The sequence below is a fragment of the Diadema setosum genome, chromosome 14, assembly GCF_964275005.1.
Source record: "Diadema setosum chromosome 14, eeDiaSeto1, whole genome shotgun sequence".
NCBI lineage: Eukaryota > Metazoa > Echinodermata > Echinoidea > Diadematoida > Diadematidae > Diadema > Diadema setosum.
In genome coordinates, this window is record NC_092698.1 from 15,284,017 (window position 1) to 15,302,927 (window position 18,911).

The 18,911-nt window shown below is 40.5% G+C and overlaps 1 protein-coding gene across 1 annotated transcript in view; it reads left to right on the forward strand.

Annotated features, from left to right (window-relative positions):
- LOC140237957 (thrombospondin type-1 domain-containing protein 7B-like) overlaps positions 1–18,911 on the forward strand; it is a 142,740-nt gene that overhangs the window by 83,513 nt on the left and 40,316 nt on the right. Inside the window, exon 6 of the mRNA XM_072317887.1 lies at positions 4,761–4,925. Within this exon, the coding sequence (XP_072173988.1) occupies positions 4,761–4,925 (165 nt within the window). The remainder of the gene's footprint in view (positions 1–4,760; positions 4,926–18,911) is intronic.

Sequence of the window (18,911 nt, forward strand, 5' to 3'; positions counted from 1 at the left end):
ATGTATATGCATTTAATGCCAGAGGCACTTCGCGAAAATTTTATGTCGCTAAAATTTCATGTTTTACGGTAGGTCATTCTTCCACCCCCATTTCCCATTGAAAATTCCTGGCATGTAATTACTATCAGCGCAATATTGGCGCGGACAAAGGCACTATTGTAATCATGCATTCTGACACTGTTATCAGCCCTTAAGCACAACCCTCGGATTACGAAGACAAAAGCTCATATAAGGGCAAAAATCACAGACTGGCATAAAATTTATAAGATATTGAGCACACTTTGCAATTCCACTGTTTGGCTAATTGGCACTATGCTTGAAGTTCTGTTCACCCAAATTTGTCTTATTTGCATTATCGCTGTTGGGGTGACAAAACCTCATATCTCAAAAATGTCAGATGTTCAGGAGAGTGAAAAACACATGGCGGCCAAAGCACTATTACAAATGGGATTGCTCTTTTTTTTTTTAAGGGGGGGGGGGGGGACATGCTGTGGTGTCTTCATTTTTGGGGTACGACAACTAGGATATGGACCGAGCATCACTTCACGAATTACCTGACAATCAATTCAAAAAAGTTGTTTTCACCCAAATTTGAGATACATGTACAAGGTCTCTTCACCCCAGCGACAATATGTGACAAATATTCATTAACAGCCATGCTGCATAGTTATGCTGGTGAAGATTTTTTTTTCTCTCAAAGTTCATTTATTGCTAAATTTTATCCCTCTTCACCCTCACCTTTGTTTTTATTTCTTCCGGACACTACAACTCTATGACTTATGAATGAGAACTCCTAGGTGTCAGCATTTAGTTGATTTCTGCAGGGTTAACAAGGGCTTGAAAATGAAAACCCTGTGTTTAAAAGTTCCAGTGCTCCCACTCCCAACCCCCCCCCCCCGCATCAATGAAAAAATTAATCACATTCTGAAGACGTCATAGGCATATTTCTTTCTGTGCAATGTGTTCTTCAGGAGAAATATAGTACATAAAGCTCTTTGCTTTTATATGAACAAATTAAAAGAGAACAGGATGAATCTAGACTCACTGCGTGCTACTAGCTCTAGGGCTCTGCAGTAAATTTCCCCAGTCTCCCATGAGTAGTGGCCAAACCTAGTGAGAAGATCACAGGCAAAGAGCGGTGGCAGTTCAAACAGATCTCGGCATGTGATTCAATATTGGAATGGATTAGGTCTTTAACGCGCCCTCCGAGATTGACGTGAATTAGTTTCGTTCGGCACCAGTATTTGCCGACAAATTTCAACGTGTTTGTGCTGGATTCCCGCGTGATGCTGCCGCAGGAAGTATTTGCCGGTGTTATGTGTGTGTCGTCGTTTGACATTTTCGTGGGGGAAAAGGTGTCAGACCAACATTCTTTTACCCAATGAAACTAAGCTAGTCTCATCAAAGGAGTCTTATTTTCTGTAGTCTCTTGTTTCCCCCAGCAACATCATAACATTGTGAAAGACTCAGATATGTCGCTGCTGCAATATCGAAAGGAGATATTAACTTCCAAATTTTTCGGAGTTTGACATATCCCCCCAAATTATACGTCAATAGCATAAACACAGATTCTACTTCACTTTATTATGTATGTATATATGTATACTTTTACGTAGATCAGCCAAAAAGATCAGTGTAGCTCTTGTACTGCCTTGTCCACCTACGTGTAGGATCTTTGCTTGTTGGGCATTGTTTTTGGTAATGTTTGATAAGCACTTGGCGAGTGTGGGCCCGCGCTCATTCAGATGACGAATCAGTGGCATGGCGTCATAAACTTGCGCATTCATGATGATGTGAAGCTAGTTCAGAGATCATGATTGCAATTGGCATTTCTTCAACCTTCAATTTAAATTTCACAGGCTTACCCAAAAAAGGAGGGATGAATTTGCATGTTCACATGGTGGACTCGAGTGATTCAATTTAACAATTGAAGTGACTGACAATGGATTTCATAGGTTTTCAGACATGGAGGTTACCTTGTGTTTGTTTGTTTGTTTGGTTTTTTGGTTTTTTTTGTCAGATGTACTCACAGAAAATAAACCATATGGAGGAGAAAGTTTAACATGTTCAGCTAATTGAAATTCATTGCTTTACAATAACAGCGTAAAGCACACTCTGGTGTACATTGACTTGTGTGTGATGTCATACCGCCCTCACGGGAACTTTGATCTGGGTTGCCCGGCTTACGGCAGATTCCTGTCTCACGCGGCAAGATCTTTGACATTTAATTTTAGCCGGGCACAGAACAGTGTCAGAGCTCTTCTCCACTCACTTCAATACTTATATAGCCGTATTTGCAGAGCAGCGGGAATAAACCGCTGTCAGATTTGCAGAAAGTTTTAAGCTTTGACTTGTTTTTCCTCTCAGACAATACACACGGGAAGCGCTTCCTCCCGGCCTTGCTTCCTTGGCCAGCTTGTGAATACAAAGTGTCACAGTCGTTCACCAACCCACACACAGCCTAAAATGTGTAGACTACAGCTTAGCAGCTTCCCAAAAAGTGCAGGGGCTGGTCTCCATGGCGATGCGACGAAAGTTGGGATTTCTGTTTGGCCAGTGTTCCTTTGCTTCTTCTCTCTATTTCATTTTCTCCTCTTTCTCTCTCTCTCTCTCTCTCTCTCTCTCTGATTCTTTCTTACTCTCTCCCTCTTTTTTTCTTCAATTTACTTTTTTTTTTCTGTTTCTCTTACTCTCAGGCTCCTCATTCTACATCGTGTATATCTTGTCCTCAGAACTTCAATCCTTCTCTTAGGATGGAAGGAGGGATCTTGGGGGATGAGGTGTTAGGGGTGGGGTGGGAGATGAGGTGTTAGGGTGGGGTGGGGGACTGAAGTTGAGATCGAGCCAAGAAGTATGATGTGCCACTTACCTGTGCTAATCAAGCTATGACAGAATCCAGTCCGGGCACCTGTGATTTTGACAGCATGGAAGTACCTGTAAAATTGAAGTGCTCTGGTGCTCAGGTGTCTGTATGAGTTTCAGTTGTTTACGACGGCATCGTTCAGCGTAGTGGCAGGTCATGTCTGGTATAATATGATGTTGCACATGCCATGAAGAATTGAAACATCAGGGCCCCATTTTATAAAAAGTTGATATGATAGCAACTCTTGCTGGAATGGCGATTGTCATGGTAATGACAAGAATCCAGCTTCCTGATTGGCTGTTGGTTGTGGGAAGTTGCCATTCCAGCAAGAGTTACTATCCTAACATCTTCTATGAAATGGGGCCCAGTTGGTTTCCAGGAATGTGCGACATCAGAGAGCAAGTGATACAGACAAACGTGATGTTGATATCATTAGAGAGATTTCCATGGCTTCTTAGTTTCTTATCATGGCATTCTCTTCAGAAGGAAGAGGATGTTACATGCAGATTCACATTTTGGCTTGCACCTCATTTGGTGTAATGTGGGATGGGATGGTAACCATGACAACAAGGATCAGCAGAGTACTGACACCCCTAGTGTATATGACACAGATTTCCCTTGAACTTTACTGCCCATACCATTACAAACCTCCATTAATGTTTAAAAACCTAGGTTTACCTGAAGAATAGCCCCAAGAATTTCCTACAATAGACCTGTTGTCTATGCTAAATCTACTTCAAAATATAAAATCTGTAGGTTCTCCTGTAATGTCATTATACCTATCCCCTCTAACAACCAACAGCTATAAAAATTCTACTTCGAGAGACTCTATGGTGAGTGCAGATATAGCAGCAGGTTTGAATTTCCTCTTTCCTTCAACACATGCAGATTACTATCTTCATTTCAAAATCATTATGCAAACATTGTCAGTAAGGGCACCCAGGCAGATTGTCATCTGAGGATCGAGCGGTTAGGCTTTTCAGACAAGTCCATGAATACCTGGCTTCTTATCTTAAGTGTATCAGCCAACACCAATACAAGGATTAGATCCCCAAAGACCATCAATCTGACAGTGACATTGGGTATTGATTCATTTCATTTGATAATGAGACAATGAGACAAACCTCTTATATGAGTGCAAGGGAAACGGTCATTTTGACACGTTCAGAGGTAATCGCTTGGCAGCGACTGAGAAACTGTAGCACAGATTGATTGAAGAATTGTTCTGACTAATGGGGACTTGACAGAAATCAGCCAGAAAAAAAAAGAAGATAAGAGCATACTCATATAATTTATCTCGTTTTGTAATTACATCTGCAGCAAGGATTAGTATTTTATCATCCTATCTAGAGTACCAGTACATTTGAATAATTAAAATCAGATGACTAAGACAAAAGGGAAAGGAAAAATAATATTTTCTAGTCTTTATTAAATGTCTTTGTAGACAGGATCATTTTTCTTTCTGTTTTTACTGTTATTTCCAAAATTACAGTAAGTACAGAATAGAAGTCAACATGAATTACTGAAATATTGAGGTACTGTATAAGCTGTTATTTTCGTGAATTTTACCAAAAAATTTCGAGAATCACGGTTGGATCACGAATTGAACAACATGCGAAAATATCGTGCTAGGGGAATAGTGCATTTACCATAGCGTTGGTGTCAATTCGCGAAAACAACATCTCGCGAAAATATCTGTGACCTCCTCACTCCCGAAAATATCTTTGCGCGAAAATAGTAGCTTGTACAGTTTATTTTTAGTGTCTGTTGCAAATGATCAAGCCGAGTTCAATCATGAATACATTTTTTTTTCACATGCAACTGACAAAACTGTTCAAATGTGACTTTTCACTCAATTCTCATTCTCATTCTCATTCCCTCTCTTCCATACCCATAGCCTTCATGCCTCTACCGGATGAGCTGTGTGATCCAAGCCTGTGGCCGGGCACCACAACACACTGCCACATACCGTGCCCCAAGTCCTGCCAGGTCGGGCCCTGGACCGGATGGGGCCCGTGCATCTCCCGCGATTGTGAAGTCCCGGGGACGAAGAAAGCCAAAGGTGAGTGGGTCGAGGGCCAAGCTTATCGTTGGAGTACATGCAGTGATTGATGCTTCTGTGCTCCACTCCATTTTCTTGTCATTGGGCGTGATCTGGTCTGGCAATTAATTGGTCCCTTCATCTGCGAAGGAATACAGCTTTGTTATATATTCACCAAATTGGATCAGATAATGTTCCAACATGTTGCTATCCCGATAAAACACAGTCAGTTAGTCAGAATGTTGATCCAGAGGGCTGCTTTGCTCAGCTCTTCTGAATACTCACCCAAGAAAGAATGCAAACAGCTCTTTCTTATTGCTATTGTATTTTGCATTCAAATTTTCCCTCCTCACAAAACACACACACACACACACACACAAATTAAGTACATTCACAATCAGTAATCTTGCTGTCCTATTTCTGAAGGATGTTTTTCATCTCTGAAAGTACTAATTATATACATTTTGTTAAAGTTATTGCTATCAGGTGCAAATATTCATAAATGAAGAAACGTCTTTCACCAAAGACATGCAGGTACACACACACACACACACACACACACACACACACACACACACAAACACACACACACACACACACACACACACACACTCATGCACATGCAAATAATTGAACTCATCAGTCATCCTGAATAATGCAATGTAGAGTACTGAGAGGACATTTGCATCTTTCAGCCTTTTCCAGGAAGGATGAGGCATTGGAATTTAGCTCTTACCATACCTGTGGATGACTAGACCCTCCCAGTTACCCATTATTAGGGCAAAAGTCACATGAAACTAACAACAGGTATCACATGGAATGTGTCAGACCACTCTTAAATGGCCGGGTCTTCTTTGAGTATGTGCACGAAATGTCGACAAAGCTTTGACAGAGGCATTTACCACCCACAACCTATATAGTCTAGACTGCTCTCTTATGAAGATGTGGAAGAACTAAACATCTGAAGTACTTGACTCTCCCAACCCCTCCTTCCTCCACCACCCTCCCCCCCACTTCACCCCACCCCTGCCACCACCGCTACCATCAAATCGGCGAGATCCGTCTCAACTGGTGCAATTTACTCAGTGGGGTTTGTTAGTGGGTGTCACTTTCGCTGCATTGACCCCGGAAAGTGACTCACGCTTGAGACAACTCGCAGACACATACCGTCCCTCAGTGTGATGGATGGATCCGCCGCGACATCTGATATGGTCGGTAAAGACCGCTTTCTCAACAGACAAAATAAAGGGGGGAGCAAAAGACACCCCAATCAAGCCAGCCTTTTTCTCTAGCTCTTTTTCCTTTATTTTTAACTTTTTTGCTATCCTCTCCCATTATAACACATACATTGTACCTGTTGGTTCTCTATATCCCCCTCCTCTCGTGCAACTTAACATACCTCGGGCACGACATCTTTTCCACTAAAAGGGATGATTAGTTTGTTTACCAAGATATACGCAGCCTTCGGGGGCCATGAACGACGACACCAACATTCATGAGAGTGCAGAGTAAAACGAGCGACAGAAAGTCGAGGCTGGCTGCTCGGGGTTTTAATAATGTCATGACATTGTAATGTATATATACATCTTTCTCTCTTTCTGAGAGTTCATTCTCCACTCATATCAAATGTTCAAAATATTTAGAATGGTAATGATTGGCCGAGACGTTTGTCCTTTCAAGGAAAAGGTAATCCCGATTAGTGGCATTCTTGGTAGAGATGTTGGTAAGGGTGTGTTTAGTAAAAGTAAATCACACAGCTTCAGGTTTCTTTCCCTATGGAGGGGGTCATTTCTGTACTCTACTAATAAAGGGGGTTGGGTGAGTCTTCAGTGATTGCTAGAGAGCTCTTTTTTTTCTTTTTTTTTGAAAAGTGCAGGGTCAACTCATTTGTTAACATTCTAAGAAAGGTTATTCATTATGAATTATTTGGTTTTCTTCTTCCTATCAACAGCCACATTTTTATCCTTGTCTAAGGCAGAGGAGGCATAAAGTCAATGGACTTTTAGAGGAAGAAAATATCTACATTATTGTGTGAAGTATATCTAAAAATGTACTTTCTTTGTATTATCATACTTTTTATTTCATAATGCATAAATATCAGCTAATCTGTTTATTTTCTTAAAAAATTCATGTGTCAGGTATGACAAGATTAACTGTTTTACCCAAAGTGTATCCTACTGTTTGTGCATATTTATGATTGTGGGTGGTGTGTGTGCGTGTTTACGTATGTGTGTGCACATACCTGATAGTGGTCAGTAAAGATAGCTTAATGTGAATCTCTGTATTACACAGGTTTTGAAGAACAGATGACATTATATGCTTTAATCAAGAGAAATATTTGGTTTCCACTCTTGCATAGAATCTTACAGTAAGATTACTACTGACTTGAACAGTGCAAAGTGCACTTTTGATGTTTTTTTTTTTTTTTGGGGGGGGGGGGGGAGGGGGGAATTCCTATCTCATTAAAGGAATACCAGTCTTCCAGACACAAGTGCAAACCATATACTAAGATGAGGAAGAAATAAACAGAAAGATGTTGAAAATCATATCTAGGTAAATGATGGCGGGCGATCAGAAAGTAACTCTCTGGAAGTGTCAGTTTGATGGCTGCCGTTGCTTCCAGACGGCGAGTGATTCATGGCGCTGTCACTTTTCCTTCAGACGTTGCTGCGAGTGTGATGAATGGGGCGCAGCGCCATCTGTGATGCTATGTCCACAGTGGAGTGGTTTATGATTAACCCCCCTTTGCTTGGTATACGCTCCTCAAGAAATCAGGTTCACCTGAACACAAAGGAAAGGTGAGAGGGAGGAGGTAAGTGGAGGGGGAGAAAGAGATGTGGTAGAGTTTTTTTTTTTTTGGGGGGGGGGTGGGGGAGAACGAGAGGGTAAGCAATAAAGGAAAAGAGAGTGTTGGACAGAGAAAAGAGGTCAGTTAAGAGGTCCCAGTTAGTGTTGGAGGAAATGATGAAAAGCAGAGAAGAAGAAATCATCCAAGAGGGCAAAAGAAATGAAGAAAGTGGTAGAATGAAGATATGAAGAGATCTAGGTCTGAGATTTCCATCAAATGAATCTTGAAATGACGAGTAAGAAAGCAATAAGGGGATAAAAGGGTGAGGGAAACGGTCTAGGGAATGGCATAAAACAGTAGAAGGCGGCGGTACACATCAAAAATTGTGGTGGGAGATAGAGGTGTGTGCGTGAGTGTTTGTGTGTTGAGTGTGTATGTGTGTTTTCATTCCTTTGAGGGTACTGGAGAGATGAGAAAAAAAGTTTATATGTACCTCTATGTCTTGTTCATGTGCATTTATGCAGGAGAGTGTGTGTGTGTGTGTGTGTGTTTATGTGTATGAGTGTGTGTGTGTGTGCATTTGCATGTATACCAATCATCGGGAGCAGAGAGAAAGAGAGAGCAAACAAAGTGACACACTCTTTGACCAACTAACAGAGTGTCAGAACGAGACGAATTTGGTGTGACAGGAATAGACAATGGGCTGAAAGTGATGAATGGGGTCCTAGAAGGAGGAGGAGGGGGGAAAGGGAGTAAAGGGACAGAGATGGGGGTGAGGGGGGGGGGGAGGGGGCAGGGAAGAGGCAAGAGCACAAGAGCTTCAAGAAGTTTGGGAGAGCACAGCTGAGTAACCAAGTGAGTGTGTGTGTGGGACCAGGTGATATACGAGGTAAAAGAACTTCTTGATGGGGGTGCATCAAGAACTCTATAATGAAGTATCCAAGGGGGAGATGTTGTATGCATGTGATCTGCATGTGGCTGGTATGATAGGTTGCTTATGTCCGTATCAGCATTATACCCATGAAATATTGAATGGTGGGTCACATAAGTTGTTATGTGGAACCAATGAGTCACGCAATCATACTATATAGACTAAAGTACTATTTTGTCACCCAAAGTGAATGATTAATTTCTCATATGCCAATTAACAGGAGGAGAAACATTTAGGAAATGGTACTTTTACATCAGAAACTTGGAAATGATCTTAGAAATGTTATTACTGCCAGACACCATTTGGAGTTATCGTTATTATGTAAATTCATAGTTTTGCTGCCATATCATAATGTTTGCTGTCAGTGTCAGGGGCCACAAAAAAGGAGGAGGAGGAGTTCCTGCAACTCCTGAGTGTGACTGTTTTGAAAGAGGAGGCAATATCAAGTGAAAATCCCAAGGAATATAACATACATGTAACTGTCAGACACTGGTCTGGAGGCAGTGTATCTTAATATATGCCAGGAGCAACGCAAAATACAGACCTAAAATGGCATTAATTGACATGTTGATAACTGAGCATAGATTTACTCTGTGTACGTCACTGAGCAATTTGAAAGTGATTAACAAATTGCGATCAATAAAGTTGGCGGATCATTCAACAGTGCAAGATCTCCCATTCAAAAGCCAAAGTTCGTAGCACGTGTTCGAGTTCATTAAGCACATACGTAACACGGAGATGCAGCGTGCATTAACTCTCATCAACAAACCCAATCTCGAGCAGAACAACATAGAATAACATCAACTCTGGGGAGTCAAGCCCTGTGGCAATAACATCCTCTAATTCTCAATTACCACTGGATAAAGTGCCTGCTGAAGTCTGGTCTTCCGAAGCAAACAAACAAGTCTGAAGACACAAAAAAGGTCGCCAGCTCATTGATCAGCTGCGTGGGTGTGAATGATATGCGACATTGAAGCTATCAACTTTGACGCTATCGAGTCGGGATCGCAGTCGTCCTCCACCTGCGGTAACAACATGAAGAGGCTGAATGAGAGAGAGCATGAAAAGAAAATAACTTACTTCACCCTTCTTTGTATACAATCATCGCACTTTCTGAAGAGATAGATTAAAGGTGCTTTGTAAGGGCATTTCCTTTCTCAGAAATCTGAGCTGCATGGAGACCTATGTAATTATGCTACCTAGTGCTAGTATCTCTGATACAGCATAGAAAAATAACACTGTGAGCAAATTGTTGCTAAATATTATTAGTAAAGCTTCAACAAAGGAAGATATTTGAATGACTGGATTTGCCCTACTCAGGAGACAGTAATTCAGAATTAGCGTGGTGTATTTTTTTTTCACAGGTATGTTGTATAGAGATGGCATCATTTTCACGACTTCTGTTTGCATTAATATTTTTTCCTTTGTTTAAACATCATTACGCAGTTCAGCCAGCTGCATTTTTTCCTTTGTTTAAACATCATTACACAGCACAGCCAGCTGCATTTAACTTTTTTTTTTTTTTGAAATTGCAAAACCACTGTATATGAAAAAGTGTCTTTAATTCATTAGAAACACAGGAATTTTGAAATGGGTTGATTCATTAAAAAGACTACAGTGGAACTTTGTCAAATCAGATGTATCTTATTCAATATCTAGATAGATACAGATTGTAGATATAGATCTAGACAGACAAGTAGATGAATAGATGAATACGATGTATATGTATTATTTTTCTTATTTTTTTAATGGCATGTCTGTGTCAAGTGATGGAATACAGAATAAAGAATGAAAAATTCACATGAATAGAATACCAGACTAGAGATGAATATGCAAAGGAAATATTTGCTGGTTATTCATTAACTTTTCCCTTCTTTGTCAAAGCACCAAAGTATCAAACTTACATCATTTTGATTGATCAAGAGAAATATATAAAACAGCTCTTTGGGCATTGTCGCATACCAACTTCATGCTGAAGTGTGTTACACAGTACTCTACGCATTGTTCTGACAGCAGTCATGTTTTCTTTGTCTCAGTTTTTTTTTTGTCTTCCCAAAGTATCTGTCAAAATGAAACAGCTGTCACATTTTCAAGACAGAATTAATTAAGTCCTGTCAATGAATGATCAGCCATACCTATTGTGGACGCTCATGGGTATATCAGTCTACCATTCACGAGGCTGTCCTGCCAAGAATAGGGCAGATAAAACATGGTTCTTGGCACTTACAATGATATTGACAGGATTTGAGAAAGAAAAGGGGAGAAAATGGATTAGAATGTGAAAAAAAGGTCACCTGTCCTCAAGTTTCATTTGTTTAACAGTGTAAGGCATGGTATTTCTCATGCCTAGATTGCCACGGTTTTGTAGATGTTTATTAAAGACTTGTTATAAAAATTTTGTGATATGTCATCTCCCCACTGGTCTTAAGTGTTACAAAAATGAAAACCCTAAATAAATACATGAGGTACAAAAAGAGGGAGCAGAGTATAGCAACCAATACTTTTACTTCTTTACACCATCTGACTCTCACTTCAAGAACAAACTGACATGGTGATTACTTTGATATCGAGGAGCAGCTCATCATTTTCTTCCCTGAAATATGGAAAACTGAAACCGGTGGGTAATTACTTCTTGATGCGGGGGCCCCGGATTTGGCACGCAAGCCTAGGGTTCCAGCGTGTGTATATGGAAAGGCCGGGCCTCGAGAGTTGTGCTGTTTTTCGATCTCCCGACAACGACGACGGTTCACTGTCATCTAAATGCGCTTTTCCGCCCCATCGTCCTTCCATCACGCTCTCCTTGTCTGCGTTTTTCCTGGCTGGAGATTATATAATGCGTGACATTTCGAGGTAATGATGCCTTGCCATGGATGGCCCATCAAAGGGGTACCCCCTCACACGGCAGGGGTTTCCTCTCTCATCCCCGGATCATTTCTCTCTTTGGGTTTCAGGGGGGTATAAAGACGAGAGTGGATCGAGGATGAGAATAATAATCGAGAGAATGGATGCAATGAGTAAAAAATATCATATCCAAAACCAAACTTCTGCACCTCATGATGAAAAAAAAAAAAATCTGTGGAATTAGTCTGCATCAGCCAGGCACAGGGTTGTCTCACAAACTGCAAAATGTCTCAGCTACAATGTATCTTGGTTTCATGAATGGCAAACATGTCACTTGAAAACTAAAAGTCTGAAAATGAGAAGGTGGGTAATAGTCTGTATCATTGAAAGAAAATATCAGTCACTATACTGTATCAGCAGGTTTGTTTTCTTTTAAACACATAGAGCTAAGTGCAAGAAATAACAGATATGTGCATAGACATCAGGTATATTGATAGTGGAGATTGATTGCACTGGGAAATCAATATTTTCTCTTCTTATTTGTTATTCTGTATGAGGAGAAGATGTGTGTGAAAGTTTTCTCCTTTTTTTTTGGCCTTCAAAGAGACAGTCTGCATATTTGGGATTTTTTTCTGTACATTTCATCCCCAGCTCTCACATTCTTGGGTGTAAAGTGCTACCCTTGTGAGTTTGCACAACAAAGTGTTTTGACCGACATTAAACAAGCGCGTTAGGCAGTTGGGAAAGGCGGGGCGGCTGTGCCATTGTTTATGTGCAGTGCATGGCTTTGGGAAGTAGAGACAAAGTCGACAATTTTTCAGAGCTGTCTGTCTTCGAGAAAACACCTCTGAGCACGGAGACGGGTAATGTTTGATATTTGTCCATTTTTGGGGTGACTTGCCTGTGTTTGTTTTGCAAAGGATTTTTTATTTTTTTTGCCAGTTTAGTTTAAATGATGATGCCATGAGGAAGAGATCGGGCGGTCTTGAGAACTTCCCAAAAAGTTAGGCCAGCTGAAAAGAAAACATGGCTTAAACTGACGAGACATCAAAAGGGAGATACAGGAAGAAGATACTCACAATTTTTGACAGCCCTCTAAATGATTCTAACGCAGTGGTTACAAAACCAAACAGATATGTCTTGTAATAAGGATGATTAGGAAAGAAATCACATGTATATGGCTGCTGTCATTACAAGCAGAATTGGTGACTAAATGTATATTTGCAGTTTGATTAATTAGTTTGACAGTTGAAAATATACTCTCTGGACATTAGTTAAAAGCAGAAGCAGAAATGCATTTGACATTAACCAACTTTTGTCATGTTGATGAAAAAAAAGAAATTCATGTCTTGTTTGTAATTCACAAAATCAACTAATCTTGTCATTGTTTTGAAATTAAATAGCTACTACACATGGAAGGAAATGTCTTCAGTGGTTTAGTTCTTGCACTAACACTTTCACTTTGTGATATATTTTTTTTAATCCCAGTATTATACAATCACCAGATGCTTACTGATCCTGTTAAGCAGGGCTTGACACTAACGGTGGCCCAGGGCCACCAAAAACGCACGTCGGGCCTCCAAAATTTCAGAAATGAAGAATTTGGTGGCCTGATCGGGCCACCAAAAAAGGTTGGATGTTTGCCTTTGGGCCACCAAAAATAAAAGTTAGTGTGGAGCCCTGCTGTTAAGACTTCAGTTTCCCCATGATCTCCTTTAACATAGTTTGTCTGAAGGAGAAATGATGGTTTAGATTTGGACCATGCATGTCCAGCATGTGGCACTGTTGGAAAAGGCAGAGAAATTAGAGCAAGAAAAAAAAAAGGACAACTTTCACAGAAATGGGAATATCAGGTCATGAGCTAACACTGGGTACATATGGTGTGTGCATGGGCTGTCTGCCTTTGAATAGAATCAGTGATCCCGACTTTAAGGCAACCTGGTCTTATTCTCGTCACGTCTGTGAGCTTAATGGCTACCTCGTGCCGTCAGTCTCCGCACCGTCGTTAGCATCGGGATTCCGCGCATGTGCGGATGAAGGCCTGAGAGGTTCTACCCAGCCAGATAGAAAATAAAAATAACGTGAGGGGAGAAGAAGAAAAAAAAGAGAACATCCCCACCCACCAACCACTGGTCCCATCTATAGATAGATGTGTTTGCCATTGGCAGCCTTAAATGTCAACCTCTTTTCAGCACACATTAATTACCCGTTATTTCTTAACTTTAAGGAGCCTGTATCAGATGTAGATACATGGTGCTGGCAAATTCCGCAGGGGGCTTTTCGGTGTTTTAACAACACATGTACTACATCACTACATAATCTTCGGGTGTAATTCTGGCATGCCACAGATTTATGAAGTCAAAAACAGAGAGTACTTCATTTCAAATAGCTCTGGCTCAAACCTCATACTTTGTTTGCACTTTAGTGAGGAAACCATTTCTGTTCATCATAAGGTGGAATTGATGAGATGAAATGGGGTTCAATGTATTTTCTGCATCGAGGTTAAAAAAAAAGACGTCATATCATGCTAAAAGTCGTATGATAGGAATTCATGCGCAGTCGGCGAAGGCGGACAACTGTCTGCTGAATATAGCAAGAAGTGTTGGCGCCCTCGATAGCGTATTTTTCATCCATATCGCCGGCGGGCATATTCAGCCACTTACGCTGACATCCTTTGGTAAACATTGGAGGGTTTCCTGCACTGCCTTCGGGTGCCTTCACAGTCGAAAACCGACTGAAGATGAAGAAAAAAGAAATGGGCGGGTGACGACCAACACTTTGTCGCATGAGGGCAACACCAATGTCCAGCTCACTCACCTTTGGAGACGTAGAGCAACCTACATACTCGCAAAATCATTCATGGTTGGTGTTTCTCAGACATGGACAGAAAGAGGAAAAGTACGAGTGGAGACAGAGAGATCAAGAGAGAGAGAAAATCGGAGCAAGAGAATAAGGAAGAGAAGAAGCGGGGGGGGGGGGGAGAAAGAGTAACCTATATATACTGTATATGTAGTATATTTCACAATGCTTCTATCTTCACAAATTTCACCAGTTGACTGATATTTACAGAATTAATGACTCGCAAGAATATTGTCTCCCGTAACACAAGGGCATTGTCGCCAAAGTAGGAATTCACTTGACCCGTAGAGGATGAGTTCCAAGTATACTCGGGCAGGTGTCTGTGGGAAATGCGTGTTGTAGCAAAATCCGTCCGTCCTCAAATGGGTTAATGTTCTGTAGAAAAGTGATAAGCTTCTTTTTTATTCTGTCAGTGTGGTTCTAGATTGCAAAATCAATCACTCTTAAAATTGTTCTACAAGTCCCAATATATAAGATAGTATGCTACTCTCCATATGTTCAAAGAATTATTTTTTTTTTCTGAAAATGGGGACTTCCCAACAATTCCGTAAGTTGTTAAATTCGTGATTGTAGGGTACGGCAATGAGCGGAGAGATGTACGCTTGCACGTCACATTTGTGTTGGGATCAAAGTTGATATTTTCATATGTTGTTGAATTTGAAAATAGCACCCGACTCGTGAAATTCACAAAAATAAAAACCTCGCAAAGTATATGGCGTGTACAGTCTACAGTACACAGAAAGTTATTCATAGTAAAAAAAAAAAAAAAAAGTTATTCATAGTAGTTGGGTGTTTTAGCTGAGGCACGGATTGAGAGAGGGGAAGAAAGAGATAGATAGATAGATAGACAGACAGATAGATAGATAGATAGATAGATAGATAGATAGATAGATATATAGATAGATAGATAGATAGATAGATAGATAGATAGAGAGAGAGAGAGAGAGAGAATAGAAACACTCCATATTTAGAATGTAATTTATGGATCATAGAAAGAGAAGATACAGACGTGATGCATGCAGAGATATCTCACAGCACCATAAAACTCAGAAGAGTTCGTAGAGAGGATTGCCACACATGATGCCGGGATGCGACTCCCTCGACAACGAATCACGCGCCCCTCATCCGGGGTAGAGGGCGTGGGTTGTTTAGCTGGAAGGCGCTCATTTCAAGATGAATAATGAATTGACGGAGGCTTGTAGCAAATACTCGACCTATTGCCCACGAGAAATGATCATTCTTCACAGAGTAGATACACAGGATATACAGTTCCAGTATAGGGCAGTGGTTTAAAGTGCTTTGCCACAGACCTGCAAAACACATATGAGGCATGACTGTTTTACTCTGAATCTAGAAGAATGAATGGGAAAGGGGGTAGTGGGGAGGGGAAGATAAACTGATGTTCATTTGCTTTCCCTTGCTGTATGTACACCATATTAGAGATTATTTTGCATTGATCTAATATTTGGGAATTGTGCAAGTCAACTGTTTATTGCAATATTAAACAATGTTTCAAAGTAGTTTCTTCCAAAGCACAAATGCAATGTTTTTACATAAAACAAATGCAATGAAAAGATTGAAAAGGCAACAAGTTTGCTTCTTAAAGAGGCATTATACATATTCCTTATTCCATCGCATGTGGTTCTTAAATGCCACCACATCCAAATATTGTCTAGTAAATCCCGCTTCCCAAATTGTTCCGCATGCAGGATATTTCAATTTCATTCTATTCCGTCCTGCACACTCTTAAACTGGAGTCACAATGGAAAAAGTTTGCAAAGTTTAATATTGTGATCTTTAAGATCTCAAAGTTTTGTCAGTGTGACGGCAAACTTCCGTGAAACTTCTCACAAACCTTCTCGCAAAACTTCCCTCTCAAACTAGGGATATTTGAACACTCGTAACTGAAACTTTGCGAAGTTTGTCACATGATCCATCCACCACTTGTTTCTGGAATCGATCAATGGTTTCTGGCAGTACCTCAGTGGGCTGCACCCGTGTGCATTGTTACATCACAATCTTTAGCTGTCAGACAGCGTACTCTTTCTTCTTTCTTGTGCACGCGCACTGGTGACCCAAACTTTGAGAAGTTCGGCTGCCGTTGTGGACAGACGACCAAAGATCACAAAGATTTTGCAGTCTTACTTTGTGATCTTTAGGAGTATGACCTCAGCTTTTGTGTGTCAACCCGTTGTCACTGATCTGAACACTCCAGGAAAAAATAATTTTTGTAACTACATGCACTACATGCTGAACAGGACTCCATAGTGGTCATCAGTATGAGTATAGGTGTCATTGTTCACCACCATATACTGAGAATACTTAAATCATTACCAACGTGACCACATCACCAACATTACTACAAGTTTTGGTCAATCCTTCATAGCAGTGGGGTGAGATCCTGCTTGTTACTATGTAATACATGTACTTCTTTTGTCCCCTTGTGCCACAGCACCCCTAGGACCATTGCATTGTGTGGAAGAATCAAACATGTCCCTGCATTTCAAAACCCATAAAAGGTCACATGGGTCAATTTCCTGATATCATGCTTTGCATCAACAATACCAATTTCTGATATTTCTTTCTGAAGAAGTTGTTCTTTTGCTTTATAGCAGAAATTTAAATGCAAGCCGCATTCCATACTGTTTCTTTTCACCTATGTTTTTTTTTTTTGTCTGATGCTGCTGTGTCCTATTTTCTTAAGCATGTAAACAAGTACATCAAACATTTACAAAAACTTACAAAAGTAAGACTAGTAAAAACAATAACAGGAATATGTCATAAAGGGCTAATTGCAGTGAAATATTTTCAAAATCTCACATAAACCTTTGAACGGAAGTGAAGCTAAAGGGCAACAAAAGCAAAACTCATCTGGTGGCGTTTTGCTTTTATTGTGATGCAGCGTCACAAATGTGAACACCTGGGATATGCCAATGCAATGTCCAGAGGAAAGAAGGTTTTTTTAATATTCTTTTTTTTTTTGTCTGTGTGATTGTGTGTGGCTGATGGCATGTGTGCGAGAAAACTGTAATTGATTACTGAAATAGGCAAAAGAGAAGTGAATGAGATTTTTTTGTTTCTGCACTTCACTTGTTGGTGTCAGTCTAGAGGGATTGATTAAATCCAACATGAGAGAAGTCATTTTGATGAAGCCGAGTGCCATCTGCAGATAGAATCTGACAGAAATTTGATCCCTTTTTACACAGAAGGAAAAACGCTTGAGGGAAGGAAGTCATCGACAGTATAGATATCGTGGCGTCATCTCTCGATTTTCGTCAGCTCACGGTATTACAGTGATTGTACAAATAACATACACATTCATGATATTAAAGTCATGAATGTAAAAAAGTTGCAACAAAGCATGGGCTTCATATATTGTTTAATAAATTGGATTTGAGGCATATATAGGGGTTCATGCCTTCAAATGTCTATGAATGCATTTCATAAGATATTCAATTCTAATTCTTTCTTTAAATTGGAAATTACTGATGAAATTTTAAGTAGACTTACTCGCAGACAGTGCTGTTGCTCTGATAGCGCTGCATTTCTGCATACCACAATGATGAGCACAAATACATAGCAAATATGCCAGAGGTTAGATCTTTCTGTGGGTTTTTAATAAAACCCATCAAATGTCGGGGGGACCCCGGCTAGATGAAGATGAAATCCACTCTCGCGGCATGTCAGAAATGCCACGGAGACGTGTAGATTCGCAGGCCTGACATATGTCGATGGCAGGTGTTTTGCAGGTGAGATTTGATTGCAAACCAATTTAGCGGGATTCCTTCTGCCGGGATGTTAATGCACTCCAGGGCTTTTTTGGCCAACAGATGTAGAAAAGATGTGGGCCAGTGGACCCTGTAGATGGATGGAAGGTGGGGGGGGGGGGGGGCGAGGGGCTGGGGGAGGAAGGAGAAATATATTGGTGGTTTTCCTGTGAATATATGACTGCATCGTCCATCTGAAATGATCTGTCGAGGAGATAAAAAGGTAAATACATTGCCCCTTTTGATTTTTAGCTTGCTGGATTAACTTTCAATTCTAGTTTAAAGCACTAAAGGTGTTTCAAATATTCAAAAACTTGGTAGCATGGGGAAAGAAGGGTGGCCTAGCTAATTGAATGGATCTTCATTTGTTGCCAACTGGGGTACGTTAAAATACCACAAATACTGTAAAAGTGGATATTTTCCCACTTGGCGGGGTAAGAAGAGTTTCGTGTGTTTTTAATTCCACGGACTCAAGACTTCATCTACTGGAACATATGGCAAGCAAAAATATTCGCGTGCTTTTATTTTCGCACTAGTTTCGGGTTGTGCGAAATGCGCGAACATTTCAACACCGTGAAAATTTCCACTTTTACAGTAGCACAGACCTGCTAGAATAGATCCTTTGGCTGTGTGTATACTTTAATACATAGAGATCAATGATAAAGCTATACAAAGTTCATTCCCTAACATATCCATGTCAGACCAGCCTTGATCCCATTGCATGGTATCCTCACATACATCAGCTACCACGTCTTTTAAGAAAGCTAGGAGCTGTAAAGTTCATTCTTTCACTAGGTGCTGACATTGTGTAATTCCAAAAA